At 43.7% G+C, this 27,364-nt stretch overlaps 1 protein-coding gene across 8 annotated transcripts in view; it reads left to right on the top strand.

Annotated features, from left to right (window-relative positions):
* NCK2 (NCK adaptor protein 2) overlaps positions 1-19,298 on the top strand; it is a 162,531-nt gene extending 143,233 nt beyond the window's left edge. For all 8 annotated transcript variants that reach the window (XM_073351333.1, XM_073351353.1, XM_073351343.1 and 5 more), the window contains one exon: positions 17,890-19,298. In XM_073351333.1, coding sequence (XP_073207434.1) covers positions 17,890-18,084 — 195 coding nt within the window. In that variant the 3' untranslated portion in view covers positions 18,085-19,298. The remainder of the gene's footprint in view (positions 1-17,889) is intronic.
* Positions 19,299-27,364: the final 8,066 nt, after the last annotated feature.

Genomic DNA, 27,364 nt, shown 5'->3' with positions numbered 1-27,364 from the left:
AATTTAAAGGCAAGAAAATAGTTTTTAAAAGTTGCTTCAACATTTTTCTTTTGTTTTTTTTAATTTAAACTCTCGCAAAATATTACTTTATTTTCTGAAACACATTTGCTGCTTTATTCTTACTACGGTTAGAAGAAGTGGAGGCTGACAAGTATTTCCACTCCTTGTAATTCTCATTTCATACACAAGAGTATTGATGACATACAGATGATGTCTTGCAAAATGATTGTCTGTGTAGGTTTCAGGCCTCGCAACCTAAGGGTTTTTCCTGGTAGACTACCGGGTTTTGGTTCCTTCTCTGGGGGAAACCCATCAAAATCTGCTGCTTCACAACTTAACTCTACGTCTCTTGGACTGTTAGTTTCTGTTTCTTGTCGCAGATTTTCTAGACATGACTTTGTGCAGCCTCTCTGTTATCTTATTTGCAAAATGTGGGGAATAATAGTTTGTCTTTTGCTGTCGTGGGGATATGCAGCCTTAGTTAATAAGAGCTATGAAGTGCACAGAAATATTAACAGCAGTCATTGAAAGAAGAGAACTTGAGGCTCATGGTATTCTGGCTCCCAGTCCGCAGTGGTCAATACTCTAGGGTGACGGATATTTTGTAGGTCTTTCTCTATTTTATGTGGATTCTGCCCATAAGGTAAAAATTATCTCTACACAACAAAGTATTATAGAAAAGTAATTTTTTTAAAAAGATGTAAATTGTGTTGGGGGCTGTATATCTGGAACGTCTAGCCCCAACTATGCACCACAAATTCTATCCTAGGCCCTGAACCAGCATACCAGTTTTCAGGCTGCTCTGACTGTGCAAATGGATTTTACAGCAGTTTGAAAATATTGCTAAACAGAAACACTTTTGCAACATTTACTAACGTGTGGCTACGTGCTGCGCCATAATGACCACTGTGTTACAGCTCTTTTTTGTTGTCTAGGTCTAAAAAGACACTCTGACTTCTATCTGAAATATAGAAAATACATTAGCCTTTTTATTTAATGACCTCATATTTGATCAATTGTTGTCCAATATGGTTGCCAAATGGTGGTTCTCTCACTCTGCAGTAGGATTGTCGCTTATGGGGCATACAAAGACTCAGTCAAGGTATAGTCAAGTAAGTCAGCTGTAAGTCAGTGACCCCATAAAAGTCTCATTGGACAACCCCATGGAATTTACTAAGCTCATCAGCAAAACATGATTGCTACAGCACTACACAGAAAGTTTAGGTTCAGGCTTGTTCTGAATTAAGGTTTCCATTCTCTTCAATGCTGGTCTCTCTCTAATCCAAATGCTTCAGTCTGGTGTTACAGATACTACATTTCTCTAAACAGAGAACTATACTTTTGTAGTTGGGATGTGTGTGTCTGCCTTTGGTTTAGTATAATTTCAGAATCATTTTTTTGTTACACATTAGATTTAGGGTATGTCTACACTGGCAAGTTTCTGCACCAGATGTTATACCACTTTTATTAAAACGCTGGAATTAAACAGCTGTTGCATATCCACACTGTGTTCCTTGTGACGCTGGAGCGCATCCACGTTAGTAGCTCTTGCAAAGGCAAAGACAGCAGTGCATTGTGGTAGCTATCCCACTGTGCAACTGGCCGCAGGGTGCTTTGGGAAGGGGTTGCAATGCCTCATGGGGATGCAGGTTTCCCAATCCCATTGTTCCATGGGCATCCTACTACATTGCCAGCTGCTTTTCAACTGAAGTGTGGAGGGGGAAGTGTGTGACAGGGAGTGTGTGTGTGTGTGTGTGTGTATGGAACAGTGTGTGTGTGTGTATGGAACAGGGAAGAGAGACAATATGTTTTGGGGGACAGAGTGTGTGTGTCACCATGCTGTCTTGTAAGTTCAGACAGCAGCAGGAAACAACCAGTCCTGAGGCAGGGGGAGGGGGAAACCCTGACATCAGCCCCCACCTCCCTCCCTCGGCTCTCTGCACAGCAATCTCTCTCTCTCTCACACACACACACTCTCACACCTGTGTTCAGCAGCACTAGCATTCCACATTAATGGTTTGCTTTGTGTCCCAGAGCAGTTCAGCACAGCACACAATGGCTGTCAGAAACAGTGCTTTGAAAGGGGAGAAGCGCATGTCTCCAGGGCAGCCGAGTTCAAAACAATGAGCAGAGTGGGCATTTGAGGCATTATGGGACACCTCTGGAGGCCAATTACAGTGCAGAAAGCAATCAAGTGTTCACACTGGCAATAAAGCACTGGAGCCTCTGCGCAAGGAGCCTTATGACTCTCATTGAGGTGGTTTTTTTGCAGCGCTGCAACTGTGGAGTTTCTGCGCACAAAGTGGCTTGGCAGTGTATACACGTCTGAAGTTTGAGTGCAAAAAGCTGCTTTACTGTGCAGAAACTTGCCAATGTAGACAAGCCCTTAGTTATTTCATTCCAGATTTGATCTTCCTTAATTTTTAATCTTATTGCCTGAATCATTCTTTTATATAAGTTTTAACACATTCTTCACAACAGTTGTTCTTTTAATAAATTCTAGAAACCATATAGTAAACCAGGGTGGTGGTGTTGAGAGGGGAATGGGTAAAGTATCATTTGTTTCAAGCTTCCAAAGGCTTATGATAGAGCAGTGTAAAAATATTTTTAAAATAATTTTAAAATTCTTGGGTGGTGTCTAATTTTCAGTGGATATACTTTGTAGTACTTTTTTGTAGTACCAAAAATTCCTATTACATCATGTTGTATGATTCCACTTGTTGGAGGAGCTTCTTCAAGCTGTGGACCTAGGTTTCCTCCCTGAAGGGGTCCTATCAATGAGGACCATCCTCTTACTATAGGTTTCAGAGTAACAGCCGTGTTAGTCTGTATTCGCAAAAAGAAAAGGAGTACTTGTGGCACCTTAGAGACTAACCAATTTATTTGAGCATAAGCTTTTGTGAGCTACAGCTCACTTCATTGAATGCATACTGTGGAAAGTGTAGAAGATCTTTTTATACACACAAAGCATGAAAAAAACCTCCTCCCACCCCACTCTCCTGCTGGTAATAGCTTATCTAAAGTGACCACTCTCCTTACAATATGTATGATAATCAAGGTGGGCCATTTCCAGCACAAATCCAGGGTTTAACAAGAACGTCGGGGGAGGGGGGATGAGGGAAAAACAAGGGGAAATAAGTTACCTTGCATAATGACTTAGCCACTCCCTGTCTCTATTCAAGCCTAAGTTAATTGTATCCAATTTGCAAACGAATTCCAATTCAACAGTTTCTCGCGGGAGTCTGGATTTGAAGTTTTTTTGTTGTAATATAGCAACTTTCATGTCTGTAATCGCGTGACCAGAGAGATTGAAGTGTTCTCCGACTGCAGCCAGCCCCTGCCGCACCCCCTGCCCTGCCTCCAGCCACCCCCCGCACGCCCTGTCTGCAGCCAGCCCCTGCTGCACCCCCTGCCCTGCCTCCAGCCACCCCCTGCATCCCCTGCCTGCAGCCAGCCCCTGTCTCCAGCCACCCCCTGCCGCACCCCCTGCATGCCCTGCCTCCAGCCACCCCCTGCATGCCCTGCCTCCAGCCAGCCCCTGCCGCACCCCCTGCCTGTAGCCAGCCCCTGCCTCCAGCCATCCCCTGCACCCCCTGCCTGCAGCCAGCCCCCGCCTCCAGCCGCCCCTGCCCGCAGCCAGCCCTAGTCTCCAGCCACCCCCACAGACCCTGGCCACACCAGCCCCTGCCTGCAGCCACCCCTGCACCCCCTGCCCGCAGCCAGCCCCTGCCCTGCCCGCAGCCAGCCCCTGCCGCACCCCCTGCCCTTTATCCAGCCAACCCCTGCTGCACCCCCTGCCCTGCCCGCACCAGCCCCTGTCTCCAGCCACCCCTGCCCGCACCAGCCCCTGGGACACCCCCTGCCCTGCCCGCAGCCAGCCCCTGTCTCCAGCCAGTCCTGCACCCCCCTGCCCTGCCTGCAGCCAGCCCCTACCTCCAGTCAGCCCCTGCCCTGTCTCCAGCCAGCCCCACACCCTCCTGTCTCTAGCCAACTCCACACCCCCTTCCCTGCCTGCAGCCAGCCCCACACCCCTTGCTTCCAGCTAGCCCTGCCCCATGTCCACTAGTGCCCTGCAGTTCTCAGGGCAGTAACCCTGCACACCTGCTTCAATGAGGGGGGCATGGAACAGCTGGGACCCACACATGTGCACACCCTAGGGTGACCAGACAGCAAGTGTGAAAAATCAGGACAGGGGGTAGGGGATAATAGGAGCCTATATAAGGAAAAGACCCCAAAATCGGGACTGTCCCTATAAAATCGGGACATCGGGTCACCCTAGCACACCCCCAGGGAGTGGTGGGGACCCAAACATGTGAAACGGAGCTCATTTCTAGTTCAGGCCCATCTTTTTAAAAAAGAACTTTAGGCAAGGTTAACATACATCCGTATTTTCCCGGACAGGTCAGGCTTTTTGGTTCTTAAATCGGATGTATGGTAACCCTGTTGGTACAAAAAATACATACTGGGGCACATCCCTTAAATCAGGACTTTTTATAGGGAACCGGTTGTTAAGATTTTGGCAGCTCATCACTGGGTATGCGTACCCCTGGGGGTACTCAGAGGTCTTCCAGGGGGTACATCAACTCATCTAGATATTTGCCTAGTTTTACAACAGGCTACATAAAAAGCACTAGCGATATCAATACAAACTAAAATTTCAAAGACAATGATTTGTTCATACTGCTCTATATTCTGTACACTGAAATGTAAGTACAATATTTATATTCTAATTGATTTATTTTATAATTATTTGGTAAAAATGAGAGTATGAATGTTTCAGTAATAGTGTGCTGTGACACTTCTGTATTTTTATGTATTTTATATATTTTTATGTCACATTTTGTAAGTTTTTAAGTGAGGTAAAACTTGGGGGTTCAGAAGACAAATCAGACTCTTGAAAGGGGTTTAGTAGTCTGGAAAGGTTGAGAGCCAGTGAAGTAGAACATAAGGTTCCTCGCACAAGTTGCCTGTTCCTACAATAGTTCCCTGTCATAATGGTTGCTGCTTCACCTGGAGAAGCAATACTGTCATGAGGGGTTTTGAGCTGTCGAAGAGGGGCCTTTGAGCCTGGTGATGGTGGATGTGAGGCAGGAGGGGGAGCCTCAATGCATGGAGAGTTTCATGTGTGCATCAACGGGGCAGATAAATTGGTGAATGAAATTATGGATGATAATTGAGAGGGGAGGGGTAAGACCGTGAAGGGAGATTGAACATAAGAACCGGCATACTGGGTCAGACCAAAGGTCCATCTAGCCCAGTATCCTGTCTTCCGACAGTGGCCAATGCCAGGTGACCCAGAGGGAGTGAACAGAACAGGTAATCATCAAGTGGTCCATCCCCTGTCACCCATTCCCAGAGTCTGGCAAACAGAGGCTAGGGACACCATTCCTTACCCATCCTGGCTAATAGCCATTGATGGACCTATCCTCCATGAATTTGTCTACTTCTTCTTTGAACCCTGTTGTAGTCTTGGCCATCTAGACTAGATGAGCAGAAATTGGGAGTTTGAAAGACCAGTAAAAGGGTTAGAGAGGTATAACTATAATTTTTCCCCACCCTGCCCTTTACAGTGAGTGTACCGTATTTCTTTGAGTGCTTGCAATGTCCATTCCATGTTAGGTGTGTGCGCACCATGAGCCGTCACCAGAAATTTTTCCCTCTCTGGTACCTGTCGGGTCAGCTCTGGTGCTGTGCGCTCATAAGGGCTCCAGCCAACACCGCACCTTCTCAGTTTCTTTTTTCGCCTGTGATGGTCACTGGAACTGCTCTTCTTTCTTCAGCAAGCTCTCCTCAGTGGAAGACTCTTCTCTGTGGTCTTAGTTTACTACCTTCCCTTTGTTTCTTTTGTCCCAGTTCTTTATTTCTAGTTTGGACAGTTGTGAACTTGTACATAGTTAGTTGGCATTTTCACCATTTTAGCGGAGTCTTCGTCTGCTCCCTGTACAGGACATGCCTCGGTCTCTCGGTTTCAAGCCCAGTGCCTCCTGCAGCAAACCTATGCCTGTTAGCGACTCACACTCCAGTTGTCTGAAGTGCCTGAGAAAGACTGATATCAGCAGTTGCTGCCAGATCTGCCGGGATTTCAAAACCTGTACTGAGAAAGGCCTGGAGACAAGGTTAAAGTCCCTCCTGTTGGAATCAGCATCCCGACTCTCGTCGTAGCCAGTTTGGCCAGACTCAGCACTGAGTATGTTGGCGTCAGTGCAAAGTGCTCCTCCCACCATGAGAGTCTCTGCACCGTTCACCCATCACCTGTGCCGAAGAAAAAACATAAGAAGCTGTTGGCTGAGAGAGGGTGTTCCCCAACTCTGAGGAAAGTCACGTGTGGGGAGCACAGTGGAATGTGACCTGAGTCTGGCCACTCCTCTGATTCTGAGGGTGATACCGTTAACTCCGTCCTTTATGTCCATTGAGTCCAGTCCTGGATCAACCTTCAGCACCAGAGGGACCAACAGGATCGCGGTGCTGTCTACCTCGGACATGTTTGTTTCAGCCAGGGACTTGCGGGAGCTTTCGGTGTTGCTGGTGATGGCAATACAAGAATCAGTGACGTCGGTGCCAGGGAGCAGAATGGAGCATGTTGCCCTGAACTCCCATATGGTACTGTCAAGAGGGAAACTGTCTCTGCTGTCCTTGACACAGGTCTTCCCGACTTGTCAGCGTTCCCCAGCACCAAGTGGTATCTTCCTTCCATGGTCCCTGGAGGAAGGCTCATTGTCAGACTCGGAAATGGAATAGTATCCCCATCCGAGAAACTGTTCCCAGTCGTCCGTGTCCTTCCCCCCCCCCCCATCAACTTATCCGGTTGTGGATCCATGTGCAGAAGTACGCCCGAATGCTTGGGCACTGGCCTATGCAGATGCAATGGCCATTTTGGAAACTCTGGGTTTTTCTCCAATGCAGGGACTCTCTTCCAGGCGCTAATACTTGGCGGTCTCAGAGAGGAGAGCACCTCTGGCCAATCGAGCAGCATTGGACCTGGACGCCGGTACCAAACCTGGTACCAATCCTCAGGATCGGATCAGAGCAGGCGAAGAAGAGGATCACCCCTGCTGGTGCAGAACTCCTCATCCTCTTCTCCAGATGAGGCAGTGTCAGGGGTGGGCATGTCACCTCCCCATGATGACTTCAGAGCCCATTAAGAGCTCTTGAAAAGAGTGGCCTTTGAACCTCTGGCTGGAAATGGAGGTTGTCAAAGAGCCCTCCCACAGCCTGGTCAATATTTTGACTGCGGCAGCCCTATCAAAGGTGGCTCTCCCTCTCACTAAGGCCATCGTGGGCCAGTTAAAGCTCTGTGGGAAAACCCCATCTTCCCTGCCTTCCACCTCAAAAAAGAGCCAAAAAAATAGTATTTTGGTCCCTCTCTTGGGTATGAGTACTTGTACTCCCACCCCCTCCTGGGTTCCTGGTGGTCTCAGTGGCAAACAAGAGGGACAGACACGGGCAATAAGCTGTGACCCCCAAGGCAAAAGACTAGATCTTTTTGGTAGAAAGGTTTATTCTACAGGAGTTCTACAGCTCGGCATCTCCAACCAGCAGGCTTTTGCTGGGGAGGTACGATTTCATTGTCTGGGACTTTATGTTGAAATTCAAGGACTCGCTTCCCCAGGAATTCAGGCAGCAGTTCTCTTCTTTGGTTGAGGAGGGGAAGTCAACCAACTTACAAGAAGTGGAAGGTTGGACATATGACCAGAGAAGAGTATAAAAATATTGCTCGGGCATGTAGGAATGTTATCAGGAGGGCCAAATCGCACCTGGAGCTGCAGCTAGCCAGAGATGTCAAGAGTAACAAGAAGGGTTTCTTCAGGTATGTTGGCAACAAGAAGAAAGCCAAGGAATGTGTGGGCCCCTTACTGAATGAGGGAGGCAACCTAGTGACAGAGGATGTGGAAAAAGCTAATGTACTCAATGCTTTTTTTGCCTCTGTTTTCACTAACAAGGTCAGCTCCCAGACTGCTGCGCTGGGCATCACAAAATGCGGAAGAGATGGCCAGCCCTCTGTGGAGATAGAGGCGGTTAGGGACTATTTAGAAAAGCTGGGCGTGCACAAGTCCATGGGGCCGGACGAGTTGCATCCGAGAGTGCTGAAGGAATTGGCGGCTGTGATTGCAGAGCCACTGGCCATTATCTTTGAAAACTCGTGGCGAACCGGGGAAGTCCCGGATGACTGGAAAAAGGCTAATGTAGTGCCAATCTTTAAAAAAGGGAAGAAGGAAGATCCTGGGAACTACAGGCCAGTCAGCCTCACCTCAGTCCCTGGAAAAATCATGGAGCAGGTCCTCAAAGAATCAATCCTGAAGCACTTGCATGAGAGGAAAGTGATCAGGAACAGCCAGCATGGATTCACCAAGGGAAGGTCATGCCTGACTAATCTAATCGCCTTTTATGATGAGATTACTGGTTCTGTGGATGAAGGGAAAGCAGTGGATGTATTGTTTCTTGACTTTAGCAAAGCTTTTGACATGGTCTCCCATAGTATTCTTGTCAGCAAGTTAAGGAAGTATGGGCTGGATGAATGCACTATAAGGTGGGTAGAAAGCTGGCTAAATTGTCAGGCTCAACGGGTAGTGATCAATGGCTCCATGTCTAGTTGGCAGCCGGTATCAAGTGGAGTGCCCCAAGGGTCGGTCCTGGGGCCGGTTTTATTCAATATCTTCATAAATGATCTGGAGGATGGTGTGGATTGCACTCTCAGCAAATTTGCGGATGATACTAAACTGGGAGGAGTGGTAGATACGCTGGAGGGGAGGGATAGGATACAGAAGGACCTAGACCAATTGGAAGATTGGGCCAAAAGGAATCTGATGAGGTTCAATAAGGATAAGTGCAGGGTCCTGCACTAAGGAGGGAAGAACCCAATGCACAGCTACAGACTAGGGACCGAATGGCTAGGCAGCAGTTCTGCAGAAAAGGACCTAGGGGTGACAGTGGACGAGAAGCTGGATATGAGTCAGCAGTGTGCCCTTGTTGCCAAGAAGGCCAATGGCATTTTGGGATGTATAAGTAGGGGCATAGCGAGCAGATCGAGGGACGTGATCGTTCCCCTCTATTCGACATTGGTGAGGCCTCATCTGGAGTACTGTGTGCAGTTTTGGGCCCCACACTTCAAGAAGGATGTGGATAAATTGGAGAGAGTCCAGCGAAGGGCAACAAAAATGATTAGGGGACTGGAACACATGAGTTATGAGGAGAGGCTGAGGGAGCTGGGATTGTTTAGCCTGCAGAAGAGAAGAATGAGGGGGGATTTGATAGCTGCTTTCAACTACCTGAAAGGGGGTCCCAAAGAGGATGGCTCTAGACTGTTCTCAATGGTAGCAGATGACAGAACGAGGAGTAATGGTCTCAAGTTGCAGTGGGGGAGGTTTAGATTGGATATTAGGAAAAACTTTTTCACTAAGAGGGTGGTGAAACACTGGAATGCGTTACCTAGGGAGGTGGTAGAATCTCCTTCCTTAGAGGTTTTTAAGGTCAGGCTTGACAAAGCCCTGGCTGGGATGATTTAACTGGGAATTGGTCCTGCTTTGAGCAGGGGGTTGGACTAGATGACCTTCTGGGGTCCCTTCCAACCCTGATATTCTATGATTCTATGATTCTATAAGTCTGTAGTCAGGGCTTTCCTGTAGGCTGCCCTGGACGCGGCAGACTCGGTTGCTAGATCCTTAGCTTTTGCAGTAGTCATGCGCAGATGCTCTTGGTTCCAGTCCTCGTGACTGGTAACAGAGATCCAGCAGTCGATTCAGGACCTTCCACCTGAAGATGCTTCGCTCTTCTCAGAACAAACAGATGCAAAGCTCCGCGGTCTGAAAGACTCCAGAGCCACCCTTAAGTCCTGAGTCTTTACACCCTGAAGCCTTCAACAAAGCACTTCAGGCTCCAGCACTCCAACCACTTCTCAGCTCCACCGCCCCGTCGGGACCTGCAAAAGAAGCAAAGCAGGTGTTTTAGACACAAGCAGTTCCCCCGTCTACCTCAGGGTCTCTACCTGGCCTGCCCAGATACATGGGAGCAGCCAAACAGAACTTTTGATGGGATGCCTGAGGTCATTATACCAGTTTCCGTGCCACTTGATCCTGTCCCCCTTTTGTTTTCGGACCACCTGTCCCACTTTGGCATGACATGGTCTGTTATCACCATGGAGTGCTGGGTGCTAAACACTGGAGAAAGGAATTATACGTTCTAGTTTATTTCCACTCCCCACACATTCCTTCCTTTCCTATTCCTCTTCAGGTACCCTTCTCATGAGCAATGTCTGGTGCAGGAGGTGCAAGCCTTCCTCTGCGTGAGAGCCGTGGAGGAGGTTCCTCGGGACTTAAGAGGGAAGGGGTTTTACTCCAGGTATTTTCTAATTCCAAAGGCCAAAGTGGATCTCTGACCCATTTTAGACTTGCACCACCTCAACGGCTATCTCAAAAAGCTGACTTCTGCATGGTCTCTGTGTCCTCCATCATCCCCTCCCTAGATTCGGGGGACTGGTATGCCACCCTCAACTCAAGAGACACTTATTTTCACATCTCAATTTTCCAAAGCCACAGGAGGTTTCTCAGGTTCATTGTAAATCAAATTCACTACCAATTTACGGTTCGGCCTTTCAGCAGCCACAAAGGTTTTCATGAAATGCATGGCAGTAGTGGCAGCCTTCCTGAGAAGAAGAGGGGTACAAGTCTACCCGTACCTCGATGACTGGCTGGTCAAAGGCCAGGCCCAGGTGGAGGCCATTATCCACTTCCATACAATTGACCTTTCAGGTGCTGGGGTTTATAAATGAGCAGAAGTCTACCCTTGTCCCTGTACAAAGGATAGAGTTTATCAGAGCAGTGCTTGATTCCTCACAGGCAGGGCTTTCCTCCCAGAAGCCTGTGTCCAGACAATGGTGTAATTAATAGCCCAAGTCAAGGCCCACCCAGTCACGACGACCCATTTCTGCCTTAGACTTTTAGGCCACATGGATGCATCCACATAAGTAGTGCAGCATGCAAGGCTATGCCTCAGATCGCTTTAAGCTTGGCTGGCCTCAGTGTACTCACCCAGTCGCCATCACCTGTACTTGGTGCTCACAGTTTGTCACCAGTCAGAACAGGAAATGTCACCATTCGCTCCCTGCAAGGCCACAGCCCGGGCTTACTCACAGAAGCTTTCCTGCTCTGTTGGACTGGACATCTGTTCTACAACTTCCCCTCTGTTCCTCTAGTGCATAAGGTCCTACTGGAGATCAAGCGAGACAGAACGCAAGTCATTCTCATAGCCGTAGGCTGGCCCCACCAACACTGGTTCGACACGCTGTCAGTATCGACTCTGATGCTGTTACTTCTCCTCCTGGACCTGATATCTCAGGACCACGGTCAAGTACTCCTCACCTGACAGCTTCCACCTGACAGCTTTGAAACTCCATGGCTAAATCCTGAGGAGTTGGCCTGTTCGGAGCAAATCCACCAGGTTTTGCGAGGTATCAGGAAGCCTTCTACCGGAGCAACATACCTTGCCAAGTGGTAGCGCTTTTCCATTTGGTCTTCCCAGCAAGGTCTCTTGCCCGCACAGTCGTCTCTGCTGGCTGTTCTGGAGTATTTGCTGCATCTGAAACAGCAAGGTCTGGCAATTTCATCAGTTAAAGTACACCTGGCAGCGATTTCAGCATTCCATGAATGGCTGATCGGTTTTCTCAGATGAGATGTCTGTTCATTTTCTCACGGGCCTAGAAAGATTGTGCCCTCAGATTCGAGAGCCTATTCCCCCATGCGACCTGGTCTTGTCAAAACTCATGGGGCCTCAGTTCGAGCTGCTGGGAATATGCCCCCTGTTGTACCTTTCCTGGAAGATGGCCTTTCTAATAACTCACTTTGGCCAGGAGTGTCTCAGACCAGGGCTCTTACATCAGAATCCCTGTACACAGACAGCTTTGCCCTCACCCTGCGTTCCTCCCAAAGGTGGTTTTGCAGTTTCACAATAATCAGTAGGGCCCTACCAAATTCGCGTCCATGAAAAATGTGTCATGGACCGTGAAATCTGGTCTTTTGTGTACTTTCACCCTGTACTATACAGATTTCACGTGGGAAATCAGTGTTTCCCAAACTGGGGATCCTGACCCAAAAAGGGGATGGGGGGAATCACAAGGTTATTGTAGGGGGGGTCACAGTATTGCCACCCTTATTCTGCACTGTTCCCTTCAGAGCTGGGCGGCCAGTGAGTGGTGGTTGCTGACTGAAGGCCTAGCTCTGAAGGCAACAGCTCAAAAGTAAAGGTGGCAATACCATACCGTGCTATCCTTAGTTCTGTGCTGATGCTGGCAGCAGCATTGCCTTCAAAGCGGGGCTCTTGGCCAGCAAGCACCGCTCTCTGGCAGCCCAGCTCTGAAGGTAGCACTCCCGTCAGCAGCAGCATAGAAGTAAACTTGGCAGTACTGCAACTGTCCTACAATAACTTTGTGAGTCCCCCACAGTCCTCTTTTGGGTCAGGACCCCTACCTTTACAACACCATGAAATTCAGATTTAAATATCTGAAATCATGAAATTTACTATTTTTAAAATCCTGTGACCATGAAATTGACCAAAATGGACTGTGAATTTGGTAGGGCCCTAGTAATCAGGCTATTTTTCTGCCTTTTTTTTCCCTGAAACCTCTCACAAACAGGGAGGAGCAAAATCTCCACACACTGGACGTTAGATGCACTCTGATATTATACATTGAGAGGATAAAACTGTGCCATAGATCTATGTAGCTGTTTGTAGCAGTAGCAGACAGGATGAAAGGCCTTCCTATTTTGGCTGAGCGGATCTCATCCTGGATCACATCGTGCATTCACACATGCTGTGAGCAGGCGGGGGTCCCACCACTGGCTATAGTGACAGCCCATTCTATGTGAGCACAAACTTCCTCAGCAGCTTTCCTGGTCCAGGTGCTGATCCAGGACATGTGCAGAGAGGTGACTTGGTCATCATTACATACATTTTCTTCCCACTACACCATCACCCAGCAAGCTAGAGATGATGCCAGGTTTGGTCGAGCCATGTTGTGGTCAGCATGTCCATGAACTCTGATCCCATCTCCTATGGTACTGCTTGGGAGACACCAAACGTGGAACAGACATGTGCAACACATCTCGAAGAACAACAGTTACAGAAAGGTTAGTAAGTGATTTGTGACCCAACACCAGCCAAAATCGATCATTTGGGCAACACAGCTCTGTCTGCTGGATACCTAGGCAGAGTAGGTGTGTTCATGTAAATATAGTCTGGTCCTGAAGCCTTCCCCCAAACCCACCCTCCAGCTCATCACTAGCTGTCAGGGGAGAGCTCATTCAGACCTTGCTTACAAATCATAATTTGAAATTATTAGCTTGGCCAACATCGCCAAAACAAATGCACTGAACTTCTCATGAAAAAACAACAGCTATGTGAGGCAGCTAGTTCTCTGTTCATGCTTTTCAAACCTATTATACTTTTTTCAGGTACAAATGTTTTATCATCTATTGTATATGCTTTTAAAGTGTATACTGTTGACCAACCGGGGGAAGGGGGGGTGGGGTGATGCGGAAATTCAGGTAAATCCCTGATGGGGGAGAAACACTCACAGGCACCCTGCCGTGATCCTATGCTGTAGAATCACCAGACAACCTTACAGGTTCTAGAGACTCAGATTTACTTGTAATGTGCTTTTAAGGAGTGTATGCAAGTTCTGAGGCTTTTTTGCAAGATAGGTTTGCATGCAAGCCATCTAAATATAGCAGTTAATTCAAGTGGGAGAAGAGAGAAAATCTGCCAGAAGCTGAAAGAGAATGGCCAAAAAACAGTTTTAAAAATGAACAAACAAACAAACTTGGAACAAATCCAAGGACAGCAGGGAACCAATTCAGGCTGCATTCAACCACCACGCTGTAGCATGGTAATATTAAGAGTAAAGAGCAGTAGTTTACACAGATATTTTTTAAAACATTCTCTAAATATTTAACTTGTATATTTGCAGTGAGAAGAACCCAAAATAAATACAAGTCCAATTATTTTCACAGATTCTTCTTGTATTCTTGTTACTCACTAATTTGAGGCGAATAAAGGGGTTTCACATTTTTCCAACAGCTGTTCAAGCTCTTCCATCTCTTTGTACCAGATGATGGCTCTCGCAAGAGAGTTAAACAGGCTGTTCCACAGTTTTAAGACGATGAGTTCATCAAAAGGGTGCAACTTTACAACATGCTGTGGTGAAAAATAAGCAATGCTAAATTCTTCTATTATACAAAAATCTAATTAGCAACTTTGGGACTGGAAAAAATATGAAACATTGAGTATTCAATCACAACTGTATTTCAAGTGTCAGAAAAAGCAAAGCAATGTGGTGGTAGCAGCCGATAAAGTGAGCTGTAGCTCACGAAAGCTTATGCTCAAATAAATTTGTTAGTCTGTAAGGTGTCACAAGTACTCCTTTTCTTTTTGCGAATACAGAGTGACACAGCTGCTACTCTGAAACCTGTCATACTGGAGTTTGTGTGTCTACATGACATGGTAGTAAGTGTGGGCCAGTGGCTCGGTCATAGGACTGAAAATCACAGGGCATAGGTTCTGTTCTGAGCTCTGCCACTGACTCACTGTCGTAACCTCTCTGTTCTTTATCTTTATAAAGATAACAATACTTACTCACCTTTGTAAAGAGCTTTGACATGTATACTTGAGATCATAGCTTTGAGGTTCTGATAACTACACTGCACCAAATAGGAGGGCACTAAATCTCCACAATGCACAAAAGGATTAGCTTGGTTGGTTTTGTTTCAGACATGATGTAGCTTTTTCAGTTCCGTATTTTGGCATTCTGTTTATACCTGTGTTTTCAATTGTAATAGGGATTTTTTTCAGTTAGTATTTTTAAATGAGTTTTGCCTAGGTGTTACCTACAGAAGAGAGAATTAGAGGGACTTTAATATTAAGGTTTGGTCTTGTTTCTCAGACTCACACAAGCTAGTGTTCTATTACTCCCTTCCATGCTAGCCCTACTAAATTGTTTCCTACAGGCCTATGTTGTTAGTTTTAATATTTAAAGTAAAGTTAGTGGCATGCTATCCATTGCCAGTTCCCTGTGATACTTCTGTGATTCGGCAGGCACAGAATTTTCAGCAGAATTCATCCCTTGCTGCAAAATCGTGCTCCAGAGTCTCCGCTATAATTTTTTTAAATGAATGGTTCTAGCTCTTATGATTCAAGAAGATGATCTTGAAATCATGAACAGATTTGAAAGCAATACAGTGCAGAGAGCCTGCAACAATAGCTCTGAAAACTGTGAACTGCCCTATTCATCTCAGTCAGGGCCCATGGACTCTGCAGTTCCACAGCATCTGGCTTTTGCAGGCAAGCTTCTCATATTTTGTATTCAGTTTCCCTTCTTGGTCAGGACTGGCCTGCAACTGTCTCTTGCTTTCCAGTTTTCCTCACTAGGGGGAGTTAATCGGATTACAGTGAAACCTCTGCACTGTTCCTTTGAGCTCAGGCAGGAGGGGGTTAGAGCCAGAGCTAACCTACAATTTACAGCCAGGGAGTGCGGGGGGAGAGATGGGGAATGGAATCTAAGAATTTATGCTGGCAAGTAGAGCTAGTCGGAAAAATTCAAATGAAATGTTCATCAGAATTTGTGGATTCATTAAAAGTTAAATGTTTCACTGAGATGGTTCAATTTCAGCAAAGTTCCAGTTGAACCCAGGCAGCAATCCGCCAGAACCCTGCCAGTTTGCCTGCCCAGCTCCTTGGCAGACCACATTGGAGGACTCTTTAGTAGAGAATTTAGAAAACGTTGGTTTTCATTCCTAATTGGAACAAAACTAAATTGTGAAATATCAAAATCCTCAATGAAACTGAATACCATTCTCTGCACAGCTCAACTGGCAAGTTAGACTGGCTGGGGAATAGTGCAGTAGCTGAAGCCCTTGGATCCAGGGAAATGAGATGTAAAACCATCTACAAGCTCTGCACTCCTGTCCTCCTCATTTCTTTGACACATGCAGACAGAGGGATGGCCTGAGCCCATCTGCATGGACAGCATCACAGGAGCAAAGTCCCAGGGATTGGAGTTTGGCTGTCTGGAGAGCATAGTGAAAACTCGTCAACAAAAGTAGTCACTGTCAAAAATAATCTCTCATGAACGTTATGACAATAAGAATTTTCAGTTAAAATAGACATAGTTCTGTTTTTGTGTGGGACTGGAGGATTGGAATAAATGGTGTTTCATGACAATGGAATAAATTAATGTTGTGGAATTTAGGAGTTGTTGCCACAGAAATTAGGAGTTGTTGCCATGTGTTGTGAACCTGGTCTAATTGTGTCACTAAGTACACAGGACTTAGAATATAGAATGCATTCACAGTGATGTTTGTTTGATATACCATAAGAGCTTTGATTATGTTCGGTACCGGAAACATTGATAGAAAAGTAAACTTAGGCCATGTCTACACTACAAAATTAAGTCAACCTATCTTCCATCGGCATAGGGCTGCCGCAGTAATTACATGGCTTGTGCTTTTCCCCACTTTGCTCCTTGTGTCAGCAGTGTATGTCCTCTCCAGGAGCGCTTTTATTGATTGTACTGTCAGTGTGGGGTATTGTGGGACGCTTCCTGAAAGACAGTAACAGTCTACGTAAGCAATGCAGTGTCTATGCTGATACTGCTTTGACCTAATTACTTCACCCTTAACTCTATGCCATTTGTGGAGGTGGAGTTAAGTTGGCGTAGAGGGGCAGTTACATCAGAGAGAGCGAAATGTAAGTGTAGACTCTTCCATAATTTATGTCGAAGTAAACTGCCTTGTGTCAATCTAACTCTGTAGCATAGACAGACCTTAGAGGTATAGTCAGGTGGACATTCACTATGTAACTTTTGATTTATATAAATGTTGCTATCATTATTAAACATTTATACTGCAGTAGAGCCCAACTTCAACAGTTGGGTCCAAAATTACTGGGAAGAATTTAAAGTGAGAATTAGTATTAAATTTAATGAATGTTAAATGAAATAAAAGCTACAAATTGGAAGTTCACTCTTTTTTAAAAAATTAGTGTTGTCAATTGCTTTTTAAAATAGAGTGGCAGTAGGATGGAGGAGTGGCCAAACCATGTGTGAGCAGGGGGAAATGTTGTAGACATGGAGAACTTTTGCAGCCATTTATTTATGTTCACTTTAGTGCTATGTACCAAAGCAATCGATGTGCTGGTACATTGAAAAAGTTGTTGTATGTCAAAAATAGTAAATGGAATAGTTCTGTTTTATCTTTCAAATAATTTTTAAGTTAAAAAAAATTAATTTCACTGTACATGGTTAGTATTATATTTGGGTGATTTGTATTGTAAATGTGTATTCTGTGTCCTATACTACTTTCTTAAAATTAAAATAAACAAGAACTGTTCCTCATTTTTTTTTTTAGTTAAGTTAAAGGGTGGAAAGTTTTTCTTTTGTGACACAGAGCAAGAAAGGCCCTCTTGTGGTCATGATTTTAAAAAGTCATGGGAATTTTCTCTTCTGTGCCTCAGCCAAGCAATATTGTAATAAGAATATTGACTTTAGGGAGAGTTTATCAATAGAAGAAACCATGCATGACACAAGTCTTTTTCTGTTCTTGTCATTCTTATGATGCTAGTTTGAGCCAGTAATTTTTGCACTATTTGCAATTTAGTCATGTAACTTGCTACTTTAGACTATGTATTTTACTGATCATTTACTGCACATATTAATAATGCGGGAAATTATTTATTGAATAATAGACATTTGGATTTCTTAAATAGCTAAAGCACCATATTGTAGAACAAAGAATAGAGTATATTGTAGTTACTTTATATCACAGTTTGCTCCTTCAACCACAAATTTGTGTGTTCTCTTTGACCGCTTTGTAATAATTCTTTTTCTCTTTCTCTCTCTTTCAACAGCCCAGTGACTTCTCAGTATCTCTAAAGGCATCAGGGAAGAACAAACATTTCAAGGTGCAGCTTGTGGACAATGTCTATTGTATTGGCCAGCGTCGATTTCATTCAATGGATGAATTGGTGGAACACTACAAAAAAGCTCCCATCTTCACCAGTGAACACGGCGAAAAGTTATATCTTGTGAAAGCACTTCAGTGACGTTGAAGATAGACTATGCCACCTAGGCCTCTTATAACTTTCAAGCCTTAGGTCCTAATTCACTTTTATAGAGCAGAGCAATCTACTCCCTGAAGCAGGCTTAAAGGATGGATTCTTTCCAAAGTGTTTGCTCTGTTGGTTGTTATTGTCCTTTTTTGGTTTGGATTTGTTTTGTTTGCCTATTTTATCTTTTTGGTTCTGTTAATCTCAGATGACCTCCCCTCAGGTTGAAAATTTCACTTAAATGGGCGTTGTAAGCACTCACTTTCATGCCTGAGTTCTAAACTCCCCTCTTCTGTGTACGTTTACATAGTTAGTTCCAATAAACGAGGGGTGTTTTCAATTCAAAACAGTGTTAATCTGTTCAAATTGCTCATGCTGACAGAACTGTTCATTTGAGAGACATCGGACACAGTTTGAATGCACTGAAGCTGCAGCTAATTAAGTGAGATATAGTAGACATAACAGTTGTGGCAGTGAGTTCTGTAGCTATTTTGCTTACCAAGTAGTATATTACAAAAATTCCTAGTTCCTAGAAGCACTCTTTACACTGTACTCTGCTATTACATTGCCTCTTTAACTCTTTGTAAAGAGTACACTAATTAAAGCATTTTGTAATAGTACTTCTTAATCTACTATGGTAAGATTGTAGTAAAAGAAAACTATCTAGTGTATTTTGGTCTGTAATTGCAACAGAGAGGAATTTTCTTTTTTACATTGATTGCTAGAGAAAGAATCATTGAATTGTAAAGGCTGAATGTTTTGGTAATCTACAACCAAATGTGCCATCCACATAATGCTTTTTCCTCTTGCCCTTCTGCTTGTTTGAATTAAACAATTATGTATTTAATTCTCGAAGTAATATGTATCTGTAGCTGATTGTTGACACTAATACAGAAGATTAATAAAAACTGATCTTGGGGTGGGGCGGGCGGGCGTGCTACCAACACTATTATATATATAGATCTATATATATTTGCTTTATAGAGAAAATCTTCAGGGTTTACAGAGGATGGTGGGATTGGTAGTAGGAGACACACAGAATGTTTATGAAGAAAATGCATTTTCTCTTTTCTTTACATTTAAACTCCTTTATGGTTTAAATATACAGTCTTGAGATGGCACATTCCTGAGATTGAAGAAGGGATCTTGAGATCTCAAATTCTTGCATACCCAGTTTTTTGGATATTGTAATAAAACAGATATTATGTCAAGATGGAGTACTGGATTTATCCTTGAGTGGTAGTCATGATGTTGGTTTAGTAAGGTGAAATAGTGTAAATATGGAATTTGTGTATTTTGAATTTGGTCTAAGAAGAAAAAAATTTGAGCAACAATACTGTAGGTAATGAGAAATACTCTGTATGTTTTCAGTATTGGTTACTACGATGAGGAAGACCATAAACTCCTTTAATGAAAATGCAAAAGGAAACCATTTCCTAAGGCCTTCACCTTTTGTTTTATTTGTTGTTTTATCTGTCACTCTGTAATGTGAATAGGACTTACACCAATGCAGCATGATTTGCTTTGATTTAAATCATCTTTGCTATGGGGTTGCCCTGGTGCACTTGCACAGGTGGCTGAAAACCCAGTGTCAGAAAGGCTTGAAAAAGGGTTAAAAAAAGAACAAGATAAACTCATGGAGGATAGCCCCATCAATAGCTATTAGTCAGGATGGGCAGGGATGGTGTCCCTAGCATCTTTGCGAGAAGCTGGGAATAAGCGACGGGATGAATCATTTGATGATTACCTGTTCTGTTCTTTCCCTCTGAAGCACCTGGCATTGGCCACTGTCAGAAGACAGAATACTGGGCTAGATGGACCTTTGGTCTGACCCAGTATGGACATTCTTATGTTGAGGGGCAGACACTGTTTTGGAAGTTTTACAAACCTATTGTTTTCTTATCATGCCTGTGTGTGCACGCTCACTCCCGCCCCCCCCCTTCCTCTCCCCTTTTAGATTGCTTCATTTTTTCAATAGAATCTACTAGTAAAAATCAGACATCTGCTTGACTTCTATAGGACAGCTTTGTAGTGGCACCACTGATTAAGAGTGACCCAGATCTTTATAGTCACATTGTTATCATAAAGAGTCCTAATTTGTGGACTGCCATCTCCAGGCAGTGGCCAAACATTAGGAACTTAGGAATTTCCATACCAAATTAAGGTTTTTTTCTTCACCCTTCTCTGGACTCCCTCTATATGGAGATCTAACTGAACGCTATACTTTAAATGAGGGGGATACCACAGGTTTATATAATGCCTTCACAATCTTGGTGTTGTTTTCTATCCCAATCTTTATATATCCTAACATTGTTTGGTTTTGACTGCTGCTATGTATTGAGCAGAGGTGTTCATTGAGGTGTCTACAGTGAGAGGACAGGTCTTTTTCCTGAGTGGTTACAGTTAATTTATAACCCAGCAATGTTATATGAGTAGTTCATATTATTCTTTCTAATGAGTTTTAGCTTGCCTTTGTCAATGCTGAATTTAATCACGCTGGTTTGCTGGGTCCCTCTGCAGTTACTCAGTCTCTTGTTGTCTGGACCGATCTAAATAATTTTGTCTTCTACAAGTTTTTCCACCTAACTGATTCCAATTTTTTACAGTTGTTTGATGATTATACTAAACAATACTTGTCCTAATAAAGATTGCTGGGATATTCTACTGTTAGAATATCAACTTTAGGAATAATTGGAAACTATTTCTGTTTCTCAGCCAGTTTCTACTCCCTGACATAACCTTTATCTGACACTCCATGACTGCTTAGTTTCCTTAACAGCCTCTTGTCAAAGGTTATTGGTTTTTTGTTTTGTTTTATTTTTTAAGATTAAAGAAATTAATCCACTTGTTCTTCAGCTCCTTTTTTCATTAACAGGGCTTAAAGAATTTTAGTAGATTAGAAAGACATGATTTTTCTTTATATAATCATTCTGATTTTTCCAAATAATATCAGATTTTTCTAAGTGCATTTATTCTATTTTTAATTATTTCAACCAGTTTTAGTGGTGCTGCCATTTAATGTTTTTCTTGCCTTTCACTTCCTTTTTTTTAAATTGAGTCACATGCACTCCTTCTCTGAATCTGTTAAAGTACACTGCTGTATCTAAATGCAGTAATAGTTCAGGTTTCGACGTTTCTGAATCAAGGAATATTTCCAACACACCTCTGAACAACATACTAACCCACAGAGACCTTTCGACCAAGACTACAAAAAGGAGGATTCTGGGTGGACTCCTCCTGAAGGTCGAAACAACAGACTGGACTTCTACATAGAGTGCTTCCACCGACGTTCACGGGCTGAAATTGTGGAAAAGCAGCATCACTTGCCCCATAACCTCAGCCGTGCAGAACACAATGCCATCCACAGCCTCAGAAACAACTCTGACATCATAATCAAAAAGGCTGACAAAGGAGGTGCTGTCGTCATCATGAATAGGTCGGAATATGAACAAGAGGGTGCTCGGCAGCTCTCCAACACCACTTTCTACAAGCCATTACCCTCTGATCCCACTGAGGATTACCAATAGAAACTACAGCATTTGCTCAAGAAACTCCCTGAAAAAGCACAAGAACAAATCTGCACAGACACACCCCTGGAAGTCCGACCTGGGGTATTCTATCTGCTACCCAAGATCCATAAACCTGGAAATCCTGGACGCCCCATCATCTCAGGCATTGAATCATAGAATCAGGATTGTCTGGCTATGTAGACTCCCTCCTCAGGCCCTACGCTACCAGCACTCCCAGCTATCTTCGAGACACCATTGACTTCCTGACGAAACTACTATCTTCCTGAAAACACCATCCTGGCCACTATACATGTAGAAGCCCTCTACACCAACATTCCACACAAAGATGGACTACAAGCCGTCAAGAACATTGTCCCCGATAATGTCACGGCAAACCTGGTGGCTGAACTTTATGACTTTGTCCTCACCCATAACTATTTCACATTTGGGGACAATGTATACCTTCAAATCAGCGGCACTGCTATGGGTACCCGCATGGCCCCACAGTGTGCCAACATTTTTATGGCTGACTTAGAACAACGCTTTCTCAGCTCTCGTCCCCTAATGCCCCTACTCTACTTGCGCTACATTGATGACATTTTCATCATCTGGACCCGTGGAAAAGAAGCCCTTGAGGAATTCCACCATGATTTCAACAATTTCCAGCCCACCATCAACCTCAGCCTGGACCAGTCCACACAAGAGATCCACTTCCTGGCCACTATGGTGCTAATAAGCGATGGTCACATAAACACCACCCTATACCGGAAACCTAGTGACCGCTATTCCTACCTATATGCCTCCAGCTTTCACCCAGACCACACCACACGATCCTTTGTCTACAGCCAAGCTCTACAACATTTGCTCCAACCCCTCAGACAGAGACAAACACCTACAAGATCTCTATCAAGCATTCTTACAACTACAATACCCACCTGCTGAAGTGAAGAAACAGATTGACAGAGCCAGAAGAGTACCCAGAAGTCACCTACTACAGGACCGGCCCAACAAAGAAAATAACAGAATGCCACTAGCCATCACCTGCAGCCCCCAACTAAAACCTCTCCAATGCATCATCAAGGATCTACAACCTATCCTGAAGGACGATCCATCACTCTCGCAGATCTTGGGAGACAGGCCAGTCCTTGCTTACAGACAGCCCCCCAACCTGAAGCAAATACCAGCAACCACACAACAGAACCACTAACCCAGGAACCTATCCTTGCAACAAAGCCCGTTGTTAACTGTGTCCACATATCTATTCAGGGGACACCATCATAGGACCTAATCACATCAGCCACACTATCAGAGGCTCGTTCACCTGTACATCTACCAATGTGATATATGCCATCATGTGCCAGCAATGCCCCTCTGCCATGTACATTGGTCAAACTGGACAGTCTCTACGCAAAAGAATAAATGGACAGAAATCAGACGTCAAGAATTATAACATTCAAAAACCAGTCAGAGAACACTTCAATCTCTGGTCACTCGATTACAGACCTAAAAGTGGCAATTCTTCACCAAAAATCTTCAAAAACAGACTCCAACGAGAGACTGCTGAATTGGAATTAATTTGCAAACTGGACACAGTTAACTTAGGCTTGAATAGAGACTGGAAGTGGATGGGTCATTACACAAAGTAAATCTATTTCCCCGTGTTTATTTTCCCCCACCCCCCACTGTTCCTCAGACGTTCTTGTCAACTGCTGGAAATGGCCTACCTTGATTATCACTACAAAAGGTTTTCTCCTTCCCCCTGCCCCCCCCCCCCCCGCTCTCCTGCTGGTAATAGCTCATCTTAAGTGATCACTCTCCTTACCATGTTTATGGTAACACCCATTGTTTCATGTTCTCTATGTATATAAATATCCCCACTGTATTTTCCACTGAATGCATCTGATGAAGTGAGCTGTAGCTCACGAAAGCTTACGCTCAAATAAATTTGTTAGTCTCTAAGGTGCCACAAGTCCTCCTTTTCTTTTTTAGTAATAGTTCAAGGATTCTAATTTCCTCACGAGGGTCTTCTTGACTAGCTTCTTCTTTTTCTTTTATTATTTGTTTGTTTTGTGGTATCCCCTAGGAACTGTGGTCATTGACCAGGACCCCATTGTGCTAGTGCTCTACAAACACAATAAAAAATAGTCAAATCCTGCCCTTTCTAGATTGAGTGTCAACGGTCTAGTGTGATCTAATATGGCATATTTGTAGTCTTATGCTTTAGAATTTATATTCTGTTGAATGATCTTTTCCACTCAGAAATTTTCTCTCACAAGTTTCTGTGGAATTTTTAAAATCTAATGGTACACCTCCACCCCTTTGCCTTATGCTGCTCATCTTGTATAATTTATTACTTGGTATAACAATATATGCTATTGATTTTTTGCATTCTGCAATGTTTCAGTAACGGCTATTCTTCGAGTAGTGTCCCTGTGGGTGCTCCACTTCAGTTGCACATGTACCTTGAAACTTGATTGGAGATTTTCTGTTAGCAGCCTCCATTCAGCCCAGGCATGCACTCTCTACAATCTTGTGCTTCACTCCAAGGACATATAGGGCTGTGCGGGAAAACCACCCTCAGTTCCTTCTCTATTACCTCAGCCTGACGTGTGTGCCTGAGCATGTTTTTCTTTAGTTAGTTTAGTTTAGTGTTGTTAGTCTAAAATTAATTACATAGCAGTAAGAGGTATGAGATTTTTTTCCTATCCTTTTTGTCTGGGGAGCTTATTTGGCCTGGCTGAGCATGCCTGGCTCACCAGGTTTCAAATAGTGCATCTCCTGCAGGGAGGCTATCCCAATCACTGACAGCCACTGTAGGTGTCTCCATTGCTTGGGAGAGTCCTATACCTCCCAGAAGTGTAATTTTTGGCTGGCTCTCAAATCTAGAGCATGGAAGAATCAGGAGACCAAATTGAAGCTGCTGATGATGGAGCACTCCCTACCCCCCAGTACATCTGTTTCTGGACAGATCTGGGGCCCCTTCAGGCTCATCTAAGGTCTCCCTTAAGAGGGGGGTGACCTCAGAGGACCCGGGGAGGTTCAGAAGAAGAACTCTGACTCCCACCACAGGAACTGGTTTCCAAGAGGTCCTGATTTCCTCCTAAGTCTATGGTGTTGGAGGCCTCAACCTGACTCAGTATCATGGAGGTGAAAGACTCTTCCTCTGGTATCATCGTAGCAGGGAGATCCCAGAGCACTTCAGAAAAACACAGCTATAGCAGACCTCCAGTACTAATTGTGAAAGACCGGGAGGTCCAAACTCTTCTCTAAAATGGCACCATCTGCAGATTACCAATGGTGCCTTCCCACTCATCTCCATCGGTACCAAAAAGGCTTTAAAAAGGACTCACTTTTTTATATAATTATAGCAAAACAATTTTGAAAATACCAAAAAGTAGTTTCTGCTCCTAAAAATGTGTCAGTTTGCCCAAAAATAGATATCCTAGTAATCGGGTTTTTGGAATTCAGACTAGCATCTTGCTTAGCAAAATCAACTGGATAGCTATTGGTTATGATTTCTGTTCACTACTGATCTAGGTTGTTTTGGACCAATAACCTAAAGTTGGAAGGATTTCTATGCCATTTCAGTCCCTGGTCCATCTAGTTTTTACTCCTTGGTCAATGTGTACAAGTCAATGTTTGTAAATTTAGTTTATAATTAAACTTAGAGCTCGTCTACACAGTGGAGGAACGCACACTACAGGGGTATGATTTCTGTAGAAATAACAGAGCGTAGTTTTAAGTAATAAAAATATAGGATGGACTCAGGAATGATTTTTAATTATTTTAACTTTTTCTCCTATGTAGGCTACTTCGTTACTTAGGTTGAATTTTTGCAAAATAAGCCAGTTCAGTGTATATTTTATAAATTTACTACAAGGGTTAAGCAAGCAATTATAACACAAATGTAAATTTAAGTGAAATATATTACTAGTTAACTTACAGTTTTGCTCACTTAATTTAGAAAGGTACAAGTTGAGGTTACAATTGAGATTTAATCAATAATAAATCAATGGTTCAATTTATCTGGCTTGCCAATTACTGCAGTTAGCAATTAAATCAACCTATAATGAGCAATTTGAGGAAAACAATCCTTGAAATTTTATAGGAAGGTTAAGGGGAGAAGTTGTTCCCTTTGGCTTGAGCAGTTTAGCTCAGTGTCTGCTAGAGACAAGGATTGTTGCTTGCCTTGATTTTAGGGAAGTACTCTTAAAATAATTTCTTTATAGCTTCCTTTTGGCTACTTTTCTCCCATTAAGCTTCACTATTCACAAAGATTACAGTAAGCTTGTCTTGTTTAATGTATTTATCTCCCCACAATGCCTGCGTCTTTCTGGCAGTCTGGCACAGACACCGTGATTTCTGAAATACCAGATTTATAGGAGTTTTAGAATTACCCTGGTTTAATCCAGAGATCTTCCTGTTCCAATAACAGATTTATGGGTTTAGTACCTAGTTTGGGGAACAGTAATACAAAAAGAGACCCATGCACTAGTGGGTGTTAGAGCAATTTGAGATCCTCGAGTTGCTCTACAGAAGGATTTTCACACTTTCTCAAAGTCTCACGTGATTGGTTTTAGCTTGGAACAGGCTAATGTTTACTGGTATCTTCATCAATTATAAGATGTAATTTGAGCTTTCACATGTGATGGTCTTGATCTTTCCTCTTTCTTAGTTGCACTTTAGGCTGCTCTCAGCCAGTGTTCTCTCTTCCTTTGGGTGGCCTGTCCAAGGAAGAGGAGAGCAGGACACCATTTGGGTGTTGGTGGGAGAGAGATTTCCTCTACTCCATCCCAGCGGACACTCTTGTCCAATTAGGAGTTCCAGCATGTTGGTTATATCTCCTTGTGGAACAGTGACCTGTCACCTTAATCTCGGAGTTGTATTGAAGATTACATTCTAGCATGTATGTGTCAAACCTATTTGTTGCTAACTGCAAAGAGATATCTCTCGAAAACAGAATACAAGAAGATGCCATATGATAAGGAGCTGGTAGGCAAACTTCTACTTAGGTTCTAGATATAATGTCTTGATTGCTGACTAGCCATTATTTAATCCTTCACTCATTTCAGCACATTCTTGTGACGGGAGGTTAATTTTGACACTTGCCAAGTAGTCTTAAGAATTGGGGATAGTGTTTCGGGCAAGTCAGTGGCCTTATCCTAATAATCTTTTGCCTACATACCAAAAAGTTGCTTCAGGCATTCTTTAGCAATGCCAACATGAACATTTGGCCTACCAAAGTTACCCAGGCCTAAATCCAAATATGGCCTATTTTCCTTAATTTTTAAAGTGCACTAATATGTTGCATATTAATTGGTCTGCATAGATCCTACTGGTGCACGCTAAATTGTTAATAATTAAACTACTCATTTCACAGTGTTTTACTATTGTTGGTAAAACGATTTAAGATGACTGAAAGGTGTATTGATTTCCAGAAGTAACTCAAGCTCTTAAACTATAGCAGGAACTGTAAATTCTTACATACCTTAAGAAGGAAAAAATTCCATATAGATATTTTTCCCCTCTTCATGCACAGTCCTGATTACTATTACAGCTGACTTGTTCCATTACAAAAGGCTAACAGCTCTGTTGGAGGGACGAGAGGAATCAGAATTGTTTACCCTACCTTCTTTGCTTGTTACTGTTCTGTAGAGGAGAGTTTTAGATAACAAGGAACACAATTATGCTCTGAGAACTTCAGAAATGTATATTGCTGTGTAGCAAATCTGAATCCAATATTTACTTAATAGGTGAGCTACATTGTA

Source organism: Lepidochelys kempii, chromosome 1 (genome assembly GCF_965140265.1).
Source record: "Lepidochelys kempii isolate rLepKem1 chromosome 1, rLepKem1.hap2, whole genome shotgun sequence".
Lineage (NCBI taxonomy): Eukaryota > Metazoa > Chordata > Testudines > Cheloniidae > Lepidochelys > Lepidochelys kempii.
Note: the sequence above shows the minus strand (reverse complement) of the source record. Positions and strands in the feature narration are given on the sequence as shown.